This window comes from Brassica oleracea, chromosome C3 (assembly GCF_000695525.1).
Source record: "Brassica oleracea var. oleracea cultivar TO1000 chromosome C3, BOL, whole genome shotgun sequence".
Taxonomy (NCBI): domain Eukaryota; kingdom Viridiplantae; phylum Streptophyta; class Magnoliopsida; order Brassicales; family Brassicaceae; genus Brassica; species Brassica oleracea.
Genome location: NC_027750.1, coordinates 28,330,528 through 28,347,835, shown reverse-complemented (window position 1 = coordinate 28,347,835; position 17,308 = coordinate 28,330,528). Strand labels below are relative to the sequence as shown.

The 17,308-nt window shown below is 36.5% G+C and overlaps 4 protein-coding genes, 1 long non-coding RNA gene and 1 other non-coding gene across 6 annotated transcripts in view; 3 read left to right on the top strand and 3 right to left on the bottom strand.

Moving 5' to 3' along the window:
• Nucleotides 1-1,043: 1,043 nt before the first annotated feature.
• On the bottom strand, nt 1,044-1,832 carry LOC106330308 (glutathione S-transferase T3-like). Its single transcript, XM_013768800.1, has 2 exons — nt 1,440-1,832; nt 1,044-1,364 (listed from the first exon to the last, which is right to left on the bottom strand). The coding sequence occupies exons 1-2, from the start codon at nt 1,830-1,832 to the stop codon at nt 1,044-1,046; spliced, it is 714 nt and encodes a 237-aa protein (XP_013624254.1).
• Nucleotides 1,833-4,157: 2,325 nt separating this feature from the next.
• Nucleotides 4,158-4,237, bottom strand: TRNAL-UAG. The gene has a single exon. It is a non-coding gene; the product is annotated as a tRNA-Leu (tRNA).
• Nucleotides 4,238-5,835: 1,598 nt separating this feature from the next.
• LOC106333544 (pathogenesis-related protein 1) lies at nt 5,836-6,545 on the top strand. The gene has a single exon (XM_013771979.1). It carries the CDS (start codon nt 6,039-6,041, stop codon nt 6,543-6,545), a length of 507 nt encoding a protein of 168 aa, XP_013627433.1. The 5' UTR covers nt 5,836-6,038.
• A 919-nt stretch (nt 6,546-7,464) lies between these two features.
• On the bottom strand, nt 7,465-8,976 carry LOC106333420. The gene has a single exon (XM_013771863.1). It carries the CDS (start codon nt 8,755-8,757, stop codon nt 7,465-7,467), a length of 1,293 nt encoding a protein of 430 aa, XP_013627317.1. The 5' UTR covers nt 8,758-8,976.
• A 4,417-nt stretch (nt 8,977-13,393) lies between these two features.
• LOC106334037 lies at nt 13,394-14,299 on the top strand. The gene is made up of 3 exons (XR_001268513.1): nt 13,394-13,478; nt 13,624-13,844; nt 13,919-14,299. It is a non-coding gene; the product is annotated as an uncharacterized LOC106334037 (long non-coding RNA).
• A 2,155-nt stretch (nt 14,300-16,454) lies between these two features.
• The window catches only part of LOC106330307 (proline-rich receptor-like protein kinase PERK10), a 1,238-nt gene continuing 384 nt past the window's right edge, over nt 16,455-17,308 (top strand). Inside the window, exon 1 of the mRNA XM_013768799.1 lies at nt 16,455-17,289. Within this exon, the coding sequence (XP_013624253.1) occupies nt 16,455-17,289 (835 nt within the window). The remainder of the gene's footprint in view (nt 17,290-17,308) is intronic.

Sequence of the window (17,308 nt, the reverse complement as noted above, 5' to 3'; positions counted from 1 at the left end):
CTAAGGCAAAGAAATCGATGTCCACATACATGAGAGTGTTCGGCCACAGAGCCATAATCAGAGAGTATAAAACTCACATCAATGATCATTGATCTTGAACACTCATGAGACAAGTAGTGGACATGTATAGACGAGGTCTATGACCCAGACAAGGATCGGCCAGATCGAGACATAGGTTCATGATAACCATGTCTAGTACATTGTCCATAAGTACTTATTTTGTCCGATCAAAGTAAAGAGTTTGGCAGTAGACGATCACGTCTAGATTATGGACACATGCAAACATGATTTGCAAAGACCCAATAGTGATTCCCAAGAACAATATGGTTCACATTATTTAGCACGCATGCTTTACCGGGACACTCGATGTCAAGAGACATGAGAAACGACCTAATAGGTCGAAGTGGTCTAGATACGGCTTAGTAATGAACTTGGTCGATTGCTCCCTTCCTACATATACATGAAAGATCACGCACCAGATGCGTAGAATGTAGAAACCTACACTGAGGTTCACATCAGGGGGAGTAGTGCGTGTTGTACTCTTTTTCCTTCATCATGGTTTTGTCCCACTGGGTTTTCCTGATAAGGTTTTAATGAGGCAACATGAAGCGTACTACAAATCCTGTATGGTTATGGCATCCAAGGGGGAGTGTTATAAATCATGGAGTGGATTGCCATTAACCAAGCCCGGTCCAAGACCGGCCCAATACCTAGAAGATGGAGAGACGGCCGAAGCCCTAGAGAGAGAAGAGAGAGAGACGACATTAGGAGAGAGAGAGACGGCCACAAAGCTTGGAGAAAAGGAAACTCTTTCCTTTTCCTAGTAGATGTAATCTTTCCATTATTATGTATTAGTAGTTTTCCTAATCCTAGTGAGTTTAGGTTTTGGATACCTTCCATTTCTCTTTATCTTGTAATCCTTATATAAAGGAACCTCTATTGATCATTAATAACACAGAAATATTCAGTCTCTAAACTCTCTAATTACAACAATTACACACATTTCTAATGCAAACATCACTAAAGTTAGAGCTAACAAACCATCAATCATCACACAACATTTCAGACATAAGTTTCATTTTGAGAGCTAATTCCATCTCAGAGAGTGGCTCGGGCTTTGCAAGCAAACGGTCTAGCAAACTTTGCTTTGAGATTTGTTTTTTGATCTCCAACATTCCTTCTAGCTTTGCCAATTCTTCTTCTTTTCCAGTTTTCTTCCTCTTGCTAGCAGCCTTAAGCCCTATTGGTCTCTCTTCTAGCTCTGGCACTGCCCCTTGACCATCAACAGAATCCACTGGTTTGCGCTTTTCCTTAGCACAGTCCTTCTCCAGATAGGCGGAGCACCATTTCACATCATGCCTAAGCTACCTCCACGCATGTTCCAAGTTGAACTTCATGTTCTGGTCACTGTGGAAGATATCCAAGGCAGCCTTCATCACATCGTTGTCATTTTTCCCGCTTCTCTGCTTCCTCAGTGCCATCTCGTAGCAGCCAACAAACTTACAGACCAAATCATTGATCCTAGCCCATCTTTGCTTGCATTGCCCATGTTCTCTTGTGGTTGTCCCAACCAGGAGAGGACTGGAGTTGTAGTACTCTACAATCTTCTTCCAGAAGGCACCAGCTTTTTGTTCATTACTCACTATTGGATCTTTGCTGGTGTTGAGCCAAGCACCAATGAGGATTATATCCTCCTTGGGTGACCATTTTCTCCTCTCTTTGACACTAATCTCATCAGGACATTGGCTGCTAAACCAAAGAGGTTCTGATGAGTCAAGGTCAACTGGCCCTTTGCTGGCTAATAGGTTAACAAAACTAGAGGAGTTTGCCATTTAGGAAGAAGTCTCTGTGTTTCTCTAGTAGAAACGGAGAGGATTAAATAAGGGATTCTATATTCAACTCTATTGAATCCTAGTAGAAAACTGTTATATCAGAACAGCTAGAGACAATTTAATGAAGTTTAGTCTGAAAGAAGCAGTTAGGCACAATTTAATGGTGGTTTAGTGTGCATTTATAACCTATCATTTCACTTTGGAATTCAAACTACAAAGTTAACCAGTTCAAACTGCAGAAGTTATTGTTTTCAAACTACAAAGTTACAGACTAAAATCCGTTTGAATTCAAATTGGTAAGTTTGAACTAGAGAGTTAAAGAGTTCAAACAAGGAAGATAAGACGGGTAAGTTTGAACTAGAGAGTTAAAGAGTTCAAACAAGGAAGATAAGACGGGTAAGTTTGAACTAGAGAGTTAAAGAGTTCAAACAAGGAAGATAAGACGGGTAAGTTTGAACTAGAGAGTTAAAGAGTTCAAACAAGGAAGATAAGACGGGTAAGTTTGAACTAGAGAGTTAAAGAGTTCAAACAAGGAAGATAAGACGGGTAAGTTTGAACTAGAGAGTTAAAGAGTTCAAACAAGGAAGATAAGACGGGTAAGTTTGAACTAGAGAGTTAAAGAGTTCAAACAAGGAAGATAAGACGGGTAAGTTTGAACTAGAGAGTTAAAGAGTTCAAACAAGGAAGATAAGACGGGTAAGTTTGAACTAGAGAGTTAAAGAGTTCAAACAAGGAAGATAAGACGGGTAAGTTTGAACTAGAGAGTTAAAGAGTTCAAACAAGGAAGATAAGACGGGTAAGTTTGAACTAGAGAGTTAAAGAGTTCAAACAAGGAAGATAAGACGGGTAAGTTTATACACTAACCTCAGAGGACTCTCTCAAATTCAGACACACGCATAAGCATCATCCTCACCTGGGCCTGAACAGACATCAGAGAAATCAATCAATAGGTTAGAAAGATAGTACAAACAACTACCAATGTTATGATACTGATAAGATATAAACTCACCTTAAGTGCCTGGCACTCTCTCAGAAGGTTCTCATGCTCGTGAACCTGTTCTTTGAGCCTCTCAACCTCTTGTTGCACACCCATGGTTGCCTGAAATGCAACCCGTCATTCTGCCAAAACAGAAAAAGCGTTGTCAAACAGCAAATCAATATGGAAGAATAAGATCGATCATAAGAGACAGAACACTTCAAACCTGGTAGTCTTTACAGATGAAGTATCTTTTCCCAGGGAGGTAGTCATATGTATCCTCTTCGTCTACAAATTTCTTCGTGATTGATCCACAGGGGCACAGTTTGGGAATCCCCTGTTGCGCATTTGCAACGAAATCAAAGCTGTCGCAGTATGCTTTGTGTGCTTTCATATCTTGCCGTTCTTCCTCCATTTCAGAACCTGCAAGAACAAAAAACTTATCAGATTCGCTATATCGCTATAAGGATAGCTAAAGTCAAATCGTTTCTACAAACTGGATTGTAACCCCATGCAAACATATAAGCGAATCAAAAGCCCCAAATTAGCAAACCCAGACGAAAACCCTAAATCGATTTAGAACTCAATCCCTAAACCCTAAACAAAATTCTGAACCCTATACTCTAAAAAGCAAAAGTTAAACACTAATACACTAATAGTCTTTATAAAAACCCTAATTCGGTTTAAACCCCCAATTCGATTTGAAACCCTAAATCTATTTAAACCCCAAATCTATTTAAACCCCACAATCGAACCCTAAAAACTGATGAAATCAACATGCATCAACTCCAAATGCAAAAATAATGAACTAAAACGCTCTGATTTACCTTCAACAACGAGGATCGCAGAATCGCCCTTCGTTTCGTCGGGAGAGGTTTTTTTTCCGTTATTGTCGCGAGTATAATGCTTTTTTTTTCCTTACGAAACACAACCTTAACCCGCACCAATCGGACGTTGCCAAGTCATCTAGGACCAAGTCCTTAAACTCCTTAATTAAGGAACGCTTACGAAAATTTTATAATATTATTTTAATCTATTTTGTATAAGGATTAGTGGTAAGAAACAACTAAGATCCCGCATTGCGGGTGGTTTAAGTGCTAAAGTAGTGGTCTAAGTGCTAAATTATTCATGGACTTTCGGTCTCTTTCTCATGTATCACAATCCACCACTCCTTTTGTTCTAATTTTTAATTTATTTCCACATTAATACTCCGCTCTATCGAAGGAAAGCGAATATACCGTCAATGAGGAAAATGCCAACATTTCCTTTGTGAAAATTGGAAGGAAACCCCTGAATAGAGAGTTCAGAACTTAAAACTGATAACCAAAACGGGAGGAAAAATAAAAATTTGACAGCTGTGGGATTTGAACCCACGCCCTTTCGGACCAGAGCCTAAATCTGGCGCCTTAGACCACTCGGCCAAACTGTCGTTCTGATATTATCCTGTTTATTTCCTATATTATTGTACGAAGGTTAGCTACCTTTGGCTATTAAATTTGGACAATGATTTGATAATACAAAAACTCTTGTATGTGACTCTGTTCTTAGAAATACACCTACTCTGTTCTTAGAAGACAGGTGTATTTCTAAGAACAGAGTCACATACAAGAGTTTTTGTATTATCAAATCATTGTCCAAGAATTGAGCTGTACATATTTAAAACTATTGAGAACTTTTTATATTATTGGGCATGAGATCGTTGTACAATAAGTCCTTTAATTGGGTTATCCAATCTATGAACTACAAAACTTCAGTAATCTCATCATGAAGATGTCTATATTCGTGCCGAGCTCTTCCTCCACCTGCTTCTTCCCTGTCACCAACTTCATTAGCACCACCCCGAAATCCCTCTTCTCGTTCACATTATATGCGTATTGTGGGGACAACATCCAAATTATATGTAACTAAGACAAGTTTCATTACTCTAGATTGATATGCAAGGAATTCGAAGCTTGAGAAGCAAGAAACTTGAATGGTCTTGAGTTCAAATCCCCACATAGATACGATCATACGAAGAAGTTCGGTTTTAGGGTTTACCGTCAATAGACAAAGAACCATAGAACTCGGATAGTACTAAGGTCCATCCTCCAGATAGATAAAAAAAAGGGCAAATCCCCAAAATAACACATTTCTAAATTTATATCACAAAAATAGCACTCAAAAACTAAAATGACCAAAATAGCACATTTCTAAGTTTATCCTTTGAAAATTTTAATTTTTTTATTTTTCAAAATTTGAAATCTTATCCCCAAAACCTCATTTCTCAACTCTAAACCCTAAACCCTAAACCCTAAACTCTAAACTCTAAACCCTAAACTCTAAATCCTAAACCCCACCCTTTAACTCTAAACCCTAAGTTTGTGACTTTTGATAAAACATTCAGTGCTATTTTTGTGACTTTTGACCTTGAGTGCTAGTTTGGGAACAAAAACTTGATTTAGTGCTATTTTTGTCTTTTTCTCTAAAAAAAACCATATTAAGGGCCATAAAATGTCTTGTGCTTTGTATTGGACAAAGTTACAAAGGGGGTGATTGGTAGTTGATGTAGGTGTTGTCCACAGCCCTATTTATTTCTACAGCACCAAATTCAGAGCAATCAAGCTTTAAATTTTTTTTTTTGAAACCACAGCTCTTGAAATAGCCTACAGCTGTACAAGTGCTTTGCAGAGCCAAATATCCAAAGCAATTTTTTAGTGTTTTCCATAAAATTCTACAGCACTAAAATCTAAAGGCACAGCAAAAAGTCTACAGATTTTTTTCTACAGCAAAATTTTTTAAGCTACAGGCATTACCAATCGGACCTAAAAGCAAGGTGGCTGTCATACAACAAAAATAAAATATCACTAAAAAAATCTAACAATTGGAAATTAAATTTTAATTTGTGATTATTTTCCATAATAAGAAAATATAAGCATTCAAATTTTCAATCATTATCAAGAGATACGTGTACATAAGATTCAAATCCCCCAGAATCAGTAAAATCAAAGGAATACTAAGAATAGAATGTACCGTTGACTAGTTATCTTTCTTATATAGAGAGTATGTTACTACTGTCCTCTTTTAATTTTGGAAAAATAACAGCAATTTGTTTCCTTTGTTTTCTTTTGAGAAAGATTTGTTTCCTTTTGTTACAAACCAAAGTTGTTAACTATTCCAAAATATGAAATATAAATACTACTTATGAACTCCTAAAGCTTCATCACCATCACGTAATCAACTTGTAATGAACAATGTCTCTAGTCAAAAGACTCAAACCCAGCATCTTATTACTATTTGCAATCGCTCTTTCCTGTAATTTCATTCTTCCATCTTTAGCCCAAGACTGGAAACAAGAATTCCTAGAGGCACATAACGAAGCCCGGCACGAGGTTGGGGTAGAGCCATTGGTTTGGAGCGATGAGGTCGCTGCTTATGCCTCGAGCTATGCAAACCAGAGAGTCAGTGACTGTGCCATGGTCCATTCGAATGGACCTTTTGGAGAGAACATAGCATGGAGTAGCGGAGATATGTCGGCTGAGGATGCTTCGGAAATGTGGATCGACGAGAAGAAGTACTACGACTACGATAGCAACACTTGTAATGATCCAAACGGTGGCACTTGTCTGCATTACACACAAGTGGTTTGGAGAAACTCTCTTCGATTGGGATGTGCTAAAGTGGTGTGTAACAGTGGTGGTACTTTTATTACATGCAACTATGATCCTCCTGGTAATTACAATGGAGAAAAACCATATTAATGATTTTTCAATGATATAAAATGAATTACTTTTATAGTTTTTATTGTTTATAAGAAGTTAAAAAGGATCGGATAATGAGATAAGAAGTTGTTACTGTCATTTCTTAGCTGTACATGAAATATACAAACAATTTTAATTGGCTGGCTAAGAGCATGCACATCGACCGTCTAAAATCTCTCAACCAAAAGAAAATTGTTTTCTTAATTTTTCAACTTTGCTTTAGTTTTTAAACCAATAAAAGAATGACATGTATTAAATGGGTTTCTTTACCATTCGCCTACGGCTTTTCATAACCATACGCTTCTCGGAGCATCAACAACGGCGCCTCTTAAAACTACTCATTCAAAAAAAGTAAAATTTAAAATTATGCGGGTTCCACCGTTATCTTTAGGACTGCCTCTTCTACTTCTTCCGTAAGAGGCGAGTTTAGGAGGGTTTTGCCACTTTTCGCGGCTCCCACTGACATGTGGCGACCCGCGATTGGTTCGTTTTTAATTTTTTTTTTTTTAAATCAGACAAAACAAAAAAAAAACCTAAGAGCCCTCTACAGTTAATGATGGTCTTACCTCTCTCCTCTAAATCTATCATTTCTATTTTGCTTTATTTTAGACTCTAGATTCCCAGTAATACTCCTCTTAGAGCATGATTATTGCGGGGTTTTTAAGGTGGGATTCTTAGCGGAATATAAGAATCTGTCTCTTAACTTTTAACTAAAAAAGCTAAGAACCGACTCTTAGATAAGAGTTTTAAGAGCCGGTTCTTAGCTTTTTTAGTTAAAAGTTAAGAAACGGGTTCTTATATTCCGCTAAGAAACTCATTTTAAGAATCCTCTAATAATCATGCTCTAGAGTCCTTAACGCTACCTAAAAAATAAATAAATAAACATTTTCTAGAAGACAATTCATGAATTGGTCAAACGTCAAACGACACCAAGCTGGCTTTGCTGTCTTAACTCTTTCCTTAGCTTATGAGAAAACAGCTTGCAAGCGTCCAAACTGAGATCTACCGCCGCAGCTAACAGCACGTGCGCTGCTGCATCCTCCGTGCATGTTGCGTGCGTCACACCGACTTCCAACTCTGGTTTGCTCCGTTTCCCAACTCCTTCCACCGAAGCCGACATAACAAACCCTCTGTTTTGCGCCGGATGCTGCGGCAGTAGGTATCCAAAATCCGACCCGGATCCTGATCTCGACCCGGAGCTAGATCCGGACCCGAGATCACAGCTTCCATAAGGACTCGTTGTCGGCGTAGAGACCGCCGTGGTTGTCCCGCCGGTAACGTCTATTACAAAACTCCCGCCATTTTTCAAACTGATTGATGAGGAAGCGGAGACGGCAGTGGCGACTCCGTCTTGTAAGAGCTCGAAGCTGTAACCAGCTTCACGCCATGCTTCTAGCCGTCCCCATGGCTTCCACGTGCAACCGTCGGGTCGGAGAATAAGCCACGCGCCGGGACTTGATTTGGTCACGCGGTTCGAGCCGGGTGATGGAACGAAAGGTGTGAGCATGGAAGCCATCGCTACCGGTGAGCCGGAGAGATCATGAACCGTTATGGACCAACCTTTTCTCTCTTTGGACTGTTGTTCCTTTTCCGACGATATGCAACTCCTCGCGGCAAACTTGCAAGTGAACACCGCTTGTTTCGTGTTTCCTTGTACTTGGAAAACCTGAGGGCTGCACTCCGGCTCGCCGTCGAATTGAAACACGAATCTCGGGTCGGGTCCAACCCGTACGGTAACATGGAGCTCCGGATCGGATCCAGCTTTATTCCTCCCTTTCTTGGATCTCAAGGCAACCCATCCCTTGTGTGCCGCACACGTTTTCGTCTCCGCCGCTTTCAAATCCAGCGAAACCTCGAATCGTCCGAGTAACTTCTCACTCGCGGAAGCGAGTCCACACGACGCGCTGCTAACGACATCACCGCGTAAGTAAGTCTCGACGGAGAGGACGATGAACTTAGTCTTCTTCAAAGAAGCATCTATCTGAGCTTTGCTTAAACTGAAGCAAGCAGCGACAGTACTGGAGGAACGAGTCACGGATTCAGATTCGGTTTGGAAGATAACGGGAACAGAAATGATCTGGCGAGGGAAGTTCTTGAATCTGATTTTGCAGTAGCAATTTGGAGCTGAAACAGACGGTTCGGAAGACGAAGAAGCCGGAAACCTAACGGCCAAGTTTCCGACTATGATCCGTACGAAAGAGCACGGATCCATTTGAGTTTAGATTGGATTCTCAAACTCTTTGATCGAATTTGATAGAGAGAGAAGTAAAACAGACACCCTGGTTTGAGGTTCAAAGCCACATTTCAACCATCAGTTTCAACTATCTTTCTTTCTTTTCTTGGAAACGTTTTTTTGAACATTTTGTCAAACGTTTCCAAATTGTAGTACGTGTATGATTCATGCAATCGTCGGATAAAAAAATGATTTTTTATGGGATTTGTACTGATTGGATACAAGGAAATGATCAAACCATTTATCCTCACACTATAATAGAAATCATTTATTCAGATCATCAAAACAAACATTTGTTTAGATCATAAATGATATTTATTCAGCTAAAATTTGTAGTCGGTAGATACGTGACAAGGATTTCTCCGGCCTTCATGGAATTATTTCTGATATTCATTTGTGATATTCATTTGCTTGCTTCGTACTTTGATGATATTTGCTTTCGATTTCGTCATCGTGAGAACCTTGTCTGGGAAGACGGTTTCGCTAAACAAGCCCTTAGTGGTTTTGTACCGAACCCGGTTTAACCCTTTTGAATGAATTATTAGGTGAACAAAAAAAAAATTACGTGACAAGGATTGATATTTTATGTTAATTTTATATGATTTTGGACCGGAATAATTGTGAAACACCGTGGACGCTAGAGGTTAGTGGCTGCCATTGGATACCAAGGTGGGGTCTGAGATTAGCTATGCTCCCTCCCTTTACGCAAACTTATAGTTTCGACCTCTGTTCACCACTTAGAGATGAGATATGAGCTGGCCTCAAAGTGAAGCACGTATGTATTTAGTTGGCATCATCTTCAGTGGAAGGCTGCTAATAATATGCATTCAATCGATCTATATCATTTCCTTTTATTTATTTTCTACTAAATAATTAAGTAATGAAACATGAAATATTAGAATTGCCTTGACTTCTATCTATTTTTTCATTAACTTCTGTCGTTTTGTTCTGTTCCGCCACGTATGGTTTCATGCCGTCAAATTAATTCCACTTTGTTTTTTTTTTTTGTATAATAATTAATTCCACTTTGTTAGAGCATGATTATCCGGGATCCTTAGTGGGTTTCTTAGTGCGTGAGCCCCCACAAAATCTTTAAGGATCGGTTACAAAAACTACTAATTAAGAACCGATCTTAGTGAGTTTCTTACACTGTTCGCGGGCCCCACTGACTCGTGGCGGCCCGCAATTGGTTTGCTTTTAATTTTTTTTTTTTTTTTTTTTTTTTAAACTAAAAAACCATTGGATTTTTTAGGGATAAAACTAAAATGAATACATGATGTCATGATTGATCATCAATGCAATACATCAATACATATCATCATAGTCATGTCAATATGGGTTTATGTTAATTGTTAAGTGATGAATTAGTTGAGAAATTAGAAGTTTGACATATAAAAAGGATAATAGAAGTCAAATGAGCAAGAAGACCTGTATTACAGGAGGATCTTGAGGAGACTCTCGAGCCGCAGCTGTATGTATGGCCACCCACACAGAGCCAAAATATTATTTTCATTATTTTACTTAAGATCAATATGTATTATCAAAATCATCATTCATACGACAGCTATATATATCCAACTTTCTGGACTATTTCCTTATAGAAAGGCGACACATGCGTGGAAGCTAAATCATATATCCAAAGAAATAAAATATTCATATAAAACTTTTCATGTTTTCATATAAAGTATGACTAAGGTGATGATTGTTTATTTGGTTTCTAGATTTTAGATTTTGGTTTTTGGTTTTTAGTTTTTGGCTTTTGGATTTTAGATTTTGGTTTTTGGTTTTTGATTTTGCAGTAGATTTTAGTTTTTGAAAAACATGAATGGTAATTTTAGATTTTGGTTTTTAGTTTCTGAATTTTGCTTATAAAATAATAAAATAAAAATATTATCAATAGTAAAATATTTACTATGGAAATAATAAAATATAATATCATTACCAAAATATAAATAAGCTTATTTGAAAAAACAGCAAATAACACAAAATTTAATTCTATGTTTAAACATAAGTTATATATACTTTATTTTATAATTAAAATAATAATTTTAAATCATATTTTTATTTTTTAAATATCTTTTTAGATTTTTTTTAATAATATATAAATACCAGAGTTTTACTCTTATATAAAATTAACGTAGTCAAAAAGTTAAGAAAATAGAGATTTTGGTTTTTGTGTAGAACTAGGTAGTTATTTGAAAAACTAGTTTCCCTAACTTTTAGAGAATCACTTTTAACAAAATCTTGATTGGCAATTAAAATGGTTTGTCAAAAACAAAAGCCAAAAACCATTTTAGAAACTACAAACAATCAACCTCTAAGCTAATACAGTAGTAATTTTAATTTAGACAAAATAAATTAGCATCGTACTATTAATTAAAAATACGTTCACATAAAAGCATTATGATTTGATCAGTTCTAAAATATGACACGGCTACGATGACATGTATTGATGTGTCAAATGTGATTAATTTCCACATGTGATTAAACTCTGAGTACATGTTGACATGGCACATGCAAAATTAGCTAACATAAACCATTTTTAGTTAGCACAGTTTTAATCTCTGTTAGGTTTAATTACAAGACGCGATCATCATCTTGGTGGTTCTTCGTTGGATGTCCAGCCATAGATCCTAAAATCTACACTAAGAATTTGATAGTAATCGGAAATTTAATCAAATGAAGATAAATGATGTATGCAACGATATCTTTCGAACAAAACGATCTAATCAGTTTCCGATAGGCAAAAAAATAGACTTTTATTGATGAATAAGATCGAATACAATGAGTAAAACAAGATCGAACGTTACAACGAGATCGCTAAGAGAAAAGATCTAAAGATGGATGAAAACAAGGTCGAAGTGTGGGTGTAGTTCTCTCTAGGGTTTTCAACGTGTGTCCCTCCATGTATGTTCTCCTCTCTTTACAGTAGGTCGACTTCGTGATCTCCGTAATCGCTCCGCGATCTCCGTATCTTGTTCCGCGACCTCTGGGCCCTCGAAGTCTCCGTCTCGAGCTCGTATACTCGCTATGGGCTTCAGCTCTTTACGGCTCATATCCTCGATCGTGACCCATTATTGGATTGACCGAAATTGGGTCCAACAATGGCTTGTATGTTTCTTTGGATCCATTCTAGTTTCGATCAAATTCTAGTCTCATCCTTGTGAGTAGATCTGTTCGGATATCAACTCGCTCCTTGTATTCTTCTTTGAGATCTGATCGGAATCTCGCTTCTCATATGGCTTCTTTTTGACATTCCCATATCACTTCTTTGTCGACCTCGCCCTTCCAGTCTTTCTTGCTGGTTATTAAAACTATCTTCTTTGTAATTTTCATGTGCTATTCACTGTAGAAGGAGTTAGTCAAAAAAAAAAAAAAAGTTAGTCATCTTCGAAATTTGGTGATTTTCTGTCAAAGCCAGCCAATCATGTTTTTATGATTTTTCTTTGTTCTAAAGTAATTTTTATTAAATTTCTTCTTGTTACATTTAAGTTTTGCAAAAACCAGCATTTACTGGCTATAGACTTTTTAAAAGTTTTTAACAACTATTTTATTTATATAAATTACCCAAATATATAGAAATTACGTAGAGTAATAAAACTAGAGTAATACAAATACAATACAATAAAAGAAGATAATATTGAAACACTTTTTTTTAAAGTGTCAACTTACTAAAGCCTAAGGTTTTTAAAGAAATATTTTTAAAAGCCACAATCACAACAGTTGTAAACAATCACAGCCATAACACTAATTTACAAAACGCCTTTCATCATCCGTAAGAGCATGCGCAACGGGGATTACGGATGATGACCCCGAATCCTTAGCGCTTAATGGTCCCATTAGTTTTAATATAATAATAATATTAAGCTTAATAAACGTAAGGATTGGTTCGTAATTAGGTGGTTGACGGACTCGATCCTTGTGTTACGTGTCCGAATTTGAGTGGACCGGGCCGCTTTTGTGTTTCGTATGGGGAAAAAAATGGGTCATTTCAACCGAAGCAAAGAAAAAAAAAATCTTCTCGACTCTCGACGGCGATTCTCTCGACCCACCATCGCGATTGGTCTCCCTCGGATCCTCAAGGTAAATAGAAGGCTTATCTTCTAGATTAATCGATTTAGATTAGTTTGAATTTTGTTTTCCTCTCAATCTAGGGTTCGGTTTTGTTTATTCAATCGATTTGGGGATAGTTTCGTTTCAAAATTAGGGTTTGAAAACGATTTGGGTATAAAACGATTCGGGGATTTGGGGATTGCTTCGTTTCAATCGATTTGTTCTTACGGGTTCAAAACCCATTTTGGTTCCGATCGATTTAGGGTTTTGAAAACCCAAGTTTCTTCCTTTCGATTTAAGTTCCATTCGATTTACGATTTGGGTTGTTCTTGTTTGTTCTTACGGTTTCAAAATCGCAATTTTCTCCATTCGATTTAGGGTTTCAAAATCCCAAGTTTGTTCCTTTCGATTTTGGTTCGATTCTATTTTTTTATTCTTAAGGACTCCTAACTGGAGATCACCATTGGACACACCATTTTTACTAGAGTCTTTAACTATTCAAAAAAAAAATACTAAAATAATGGTAAGGACTCCAAGAAGGAGTCCACCATTGCATATGCTCTAACCACAGATCTATAGGTTCGTTATCTCCGTCGAAACCATGTCTAACCCGACGGATTTCCACTACCCGGCCAGAATATCCACCAGTAGGATCTCTCTCTTTCTCTTTCTCTTTCTCTTTCTCTTTCTCTTGCTTTTGTCTATATAGTGCTTATATTTCATTTGATCGATCTGTCACAGTAAATTTTTATCAATTATACACACGATTTGATTTGATTATTTTTTTGGCAGCGGGTAACACCAGTGTATTCTTGGACGTAGACGATTTCCTATAACCCCTAAGCATCTCGATCCAAAATCCATTTATCAGAAAAGCAAACGAGCTCTTGAGAATAAGGGTTACCATAGTCATTTGTCACTACGGCTGTACGGGGATAATAGTATTCTCTCTGGGAAAGATATGATGGATAAATATGCTGAAGCTGGAATCAAAATCTGACTCGTATCCGAAGGTGAATTATATATCTTTTTATATATTTCTTATCTGTTGATATATACTGATCTCTGTTGATATATATATATATAGTTGAAGGAGTTACGTATACGAGAGGTGATTTGATGCTATTGGACAGTTATCTATGGGCATTGAACAATCCTGGAGAATCGAATTTGATGCTATACTCTCAAAAGACATCAAACAAGACACATGGGGGATGAGGTTACTTACATTTTTGCATAGGAATGATTGCTATATTCTCTTAGGGGAGCCTTTATCAGAGTTTACAGTTCCTTCTGATAGTGCTGAATGGATTTGGAAAAGCCTATCAGATTGAGGAAACCCTAGCTTACCCAAAGCTAATAGCATCTTTGTAATCTACTTAAGTGGAAGTAAGCAAATGTTAAGATGCTTTAGTAAAATTATATAGACAACGGTTGTACTCCTGAAGATTTACTTGAACAAAATTGAGAAATGTCCGACACATCAATCTTTAATCTCACGCAACAACCCGTTGGTTTATACATCATTTTAGATGGGGGAACATTGGATTTTTTTATGCTCAATACTTGAGATTCAGATGTCGCATTGCCCCATCAGCCTACAAGCCCAAACCCACACGTAGCCAACAAAAATCTGGTATCTTTTCTGCAATATCGCTCCCATCCATCCCACGGATAATCACAGCTCATCCTCAAGAACTGAATCACATAGCTGTTGGATTTTCAGATGGGTCGGTTAAAGTGATTGAAACGCCATAACCTTTTAGAAGATGGGGCGTTGTAGATAAACTCGGGGTGGATAATGGGCAGCCTTGAGTTCGTCTGTGCCTTATATAACTCGGCTAAAACCAAATATGCAACGTTAGAAAAAGATGAATAAAAAGAGTATAAGGGAGACCGTACTCTGCTTGTTCTTAAAAAAACTTTCCCTCCACGTGTTTGTTTTTCATTGGCTAACTTTTTAATCAAATAAAACTCTTTACTTTTCAATTTTAAGTAATTCAGTATAGTCTAGCATTATTTAAGAACCGGTTCTTAGTTTTTTTAGTTAAAAGTTAAGAAACAGTTTCTTAATTTCCGTTAAGAACTCCACTCTAAGAACTCCAGGTTAATCATGGTGTTAACGCTGTGGATGCTCATTTATTCCTTTTTGTTGGGCGGTCATTGTTGTGTTGACTAAAAATCAGGTAGTGAGTAGGTGTATAGTTTCCTTGTGTTATATAGTGGATTTTAGTGTACTTAGAAATAGATGACAGAGTAGATAATATATGAGATTAGTTGTCTCCTATTAGCAAAATTCCCATGTTTTTTTACCAGTAGTTTAATTTCAATGAATTTACGAAATTTCTGGTTGGAAATTTTAAACTTTTGTAATCCAAATGAGAAATAAATCTTTTTTTTTTGCACTGACAATCATGAATATAGTTATTTGTTATGAGATTGTATTTCACAAAAGTTTAAAAATATACAATTTAGTGAAATTTTGTCAAATAACTATAAAAAACTTAAGTTAATATTTGATGAGTATGGAATCCGTATAGTTATGTTCTTTTGCATAATTTTCTAAAATATCGATGAGAATGTTTATCTACTATATTTTATTTTATTTTATTGCAAGATGAATATTTTCTCTAATTCTATAAGAAAATGTTTTAAAATAAAATTTTGTTTCAAATAGACGCATGCTTGAAGTTTTAAATGCAATTTTTGTTAGTTAATACTCTTTCCGTTTTCTAATAGATGGCATTTAAAAAAAAAATTGTTCCAAATTAGATAAAAATTTCCATTATTAATGAAAAAATATTAATTTTTATGTTATATGACTATTTGTATTATGTAGTCTATTTTGTTATTTGTGGAATTGTGTTTAAGTGAATAGTTAATAATGTTTTTCTTTAGAAAATATAAAAAAGTTAATGTTTTCTTAATCTATATGCAACAATCCTAAACAAGATCTAATAAAAACGGATGGAGAATGTTAAATAATAAATTCAACAAAATTAATTGTACTTTTCAAAATACTATTAGTTTAGAATTATGAAAAATTAGAAAATACAAAAATAATACATTTATTATTTGTTGGGATAGTTAATTTTTTATCATTGTCTATTTTTATTAGATTTGGATTCAACTTTAATAAAATATTGTTTTCATCAACAAATCTCTTTATTCATGCATTTGATCAAATTAGACAATAAATTTCAATATTAACAAAGTTAAATGTACATAAGAGATACGTGTAGTTATATTCAAAAGATTTGATTTGGTATATCAAATATTTGCTACGAATATATAATCAGTGATATTTTACTTAAAAGTTTAACAATTACCTTAAACAAATTATTATGACATGCCTGTATTTTTAAAGCGACTAATAACTATATAAATAGCTCTAGGCAGACAGTTAAATAATACATCACATTCATTTTTCAACATATCAAATGAACAACAAAAATACAACACACATGAAGAGTTTTTTTGGAATTGTGATGTTCCAATTCTTGTTTTTCACATTATCTTTAGCAATTCGTGATAGTTTTTTCTTTACTTCTGAATTTGATGTGTCTAGAAATGTTTCTTATGATGAAATAAAAAAATTGGTTCCAAACGACCCAAATAATGAAATGTTTCCTTCTTCTCCACCGGTTCCAATAGCGAATATTGGAATGAAGAGATTGGTTCCAAGCGGCCCAAACAATGAAACGTCTCCACCTTCTCCACCACATTCAATAGCTGATTTTGGAGTGAAGAGATTGGTTCCAAGCGGCCCAAACAGTGAAACGTCTCCACCTTCGCCACCACATTCCATAGCGGATTTTGGAATTTTGGTTCCAAGCGGTCCAAACAATGAAACATCTCTACCTTCTCCACAACATTCTATAGAGGATATTGGAGTAAAGAGATTGGTTCCAAGCGGTCCAAACAATGAAACGTCTCCACCTTCTCCACCACATTTCATAGCAGATTTTGGAGTGAAGAGATTGGTTCCAAGCGGCCCAAACAATGAAACTTCCCCACCTTCTCCACCACATTTCATAGCAGATTTTGGAGTGAAGAGATTGGTTCCAAGCGGCCCAAACAATGAACCGTCTCCACCTTCTCCACCTCATTTCATAGTAGACTTTGGAGTGAAGAGATTGGTTCCTAGCGGCCCGAACAATGAAACATCTCCATCTTCTTCACCACATTCTATTGCAGATTTTGGAGTGAAGAGATTGGTTCCAAGCGGCCCAAACAATGAAACGTCTCCACCTTCTCCACCACATTCCATAGCAGACTTTGGAGTGAAGAGATTGGTTCCTAGCGGCCCGAACAATGAAACATCTCCATCTTCTTCACCACATTCTATTGCAGATTTTGGAGTGAAGAGATTGGTTCCAAGCGGCCCAAACAATGAAACGTCTCCACCTTCTCCACCACATTCAATAGCTGATTTTGGAGTGAAGAGATTGGTTCCAAGTGGCCCAAACAATGAAAC

Bases quoted from the DNA above. Each gene is read 5' to 3' on its own strand.
- LOC106333420 (XM_013771863.1), bottom strand. From the start codon at position 8,757: ATGGATCCGTGCTCTTTCGTACGGATCATAGTCGGAAACTTGGCCGTT.
- LOC106330308 (XM_013768800.1), bottom strand. From the start codon at position 1,832: ATGGCAAACTCCTCTAGTTTTGTTAACCTATTAGCCAGCAAAGGGCCA. The intron at 1,365-1,439 runs GTGATGAAGGCT...GCGTGGAGGTAG, and splicing joins GCGGGAAAAATGACAACGAT to CTTAGGCATGATGTGAAATG.
- LOC106333544 (XM_013771979.1), top strand. From the start codon at position 6,039: ATGTCTCTAGTCAAAAGACTCAAACCCAGCATCTTATTACTATTTGCA.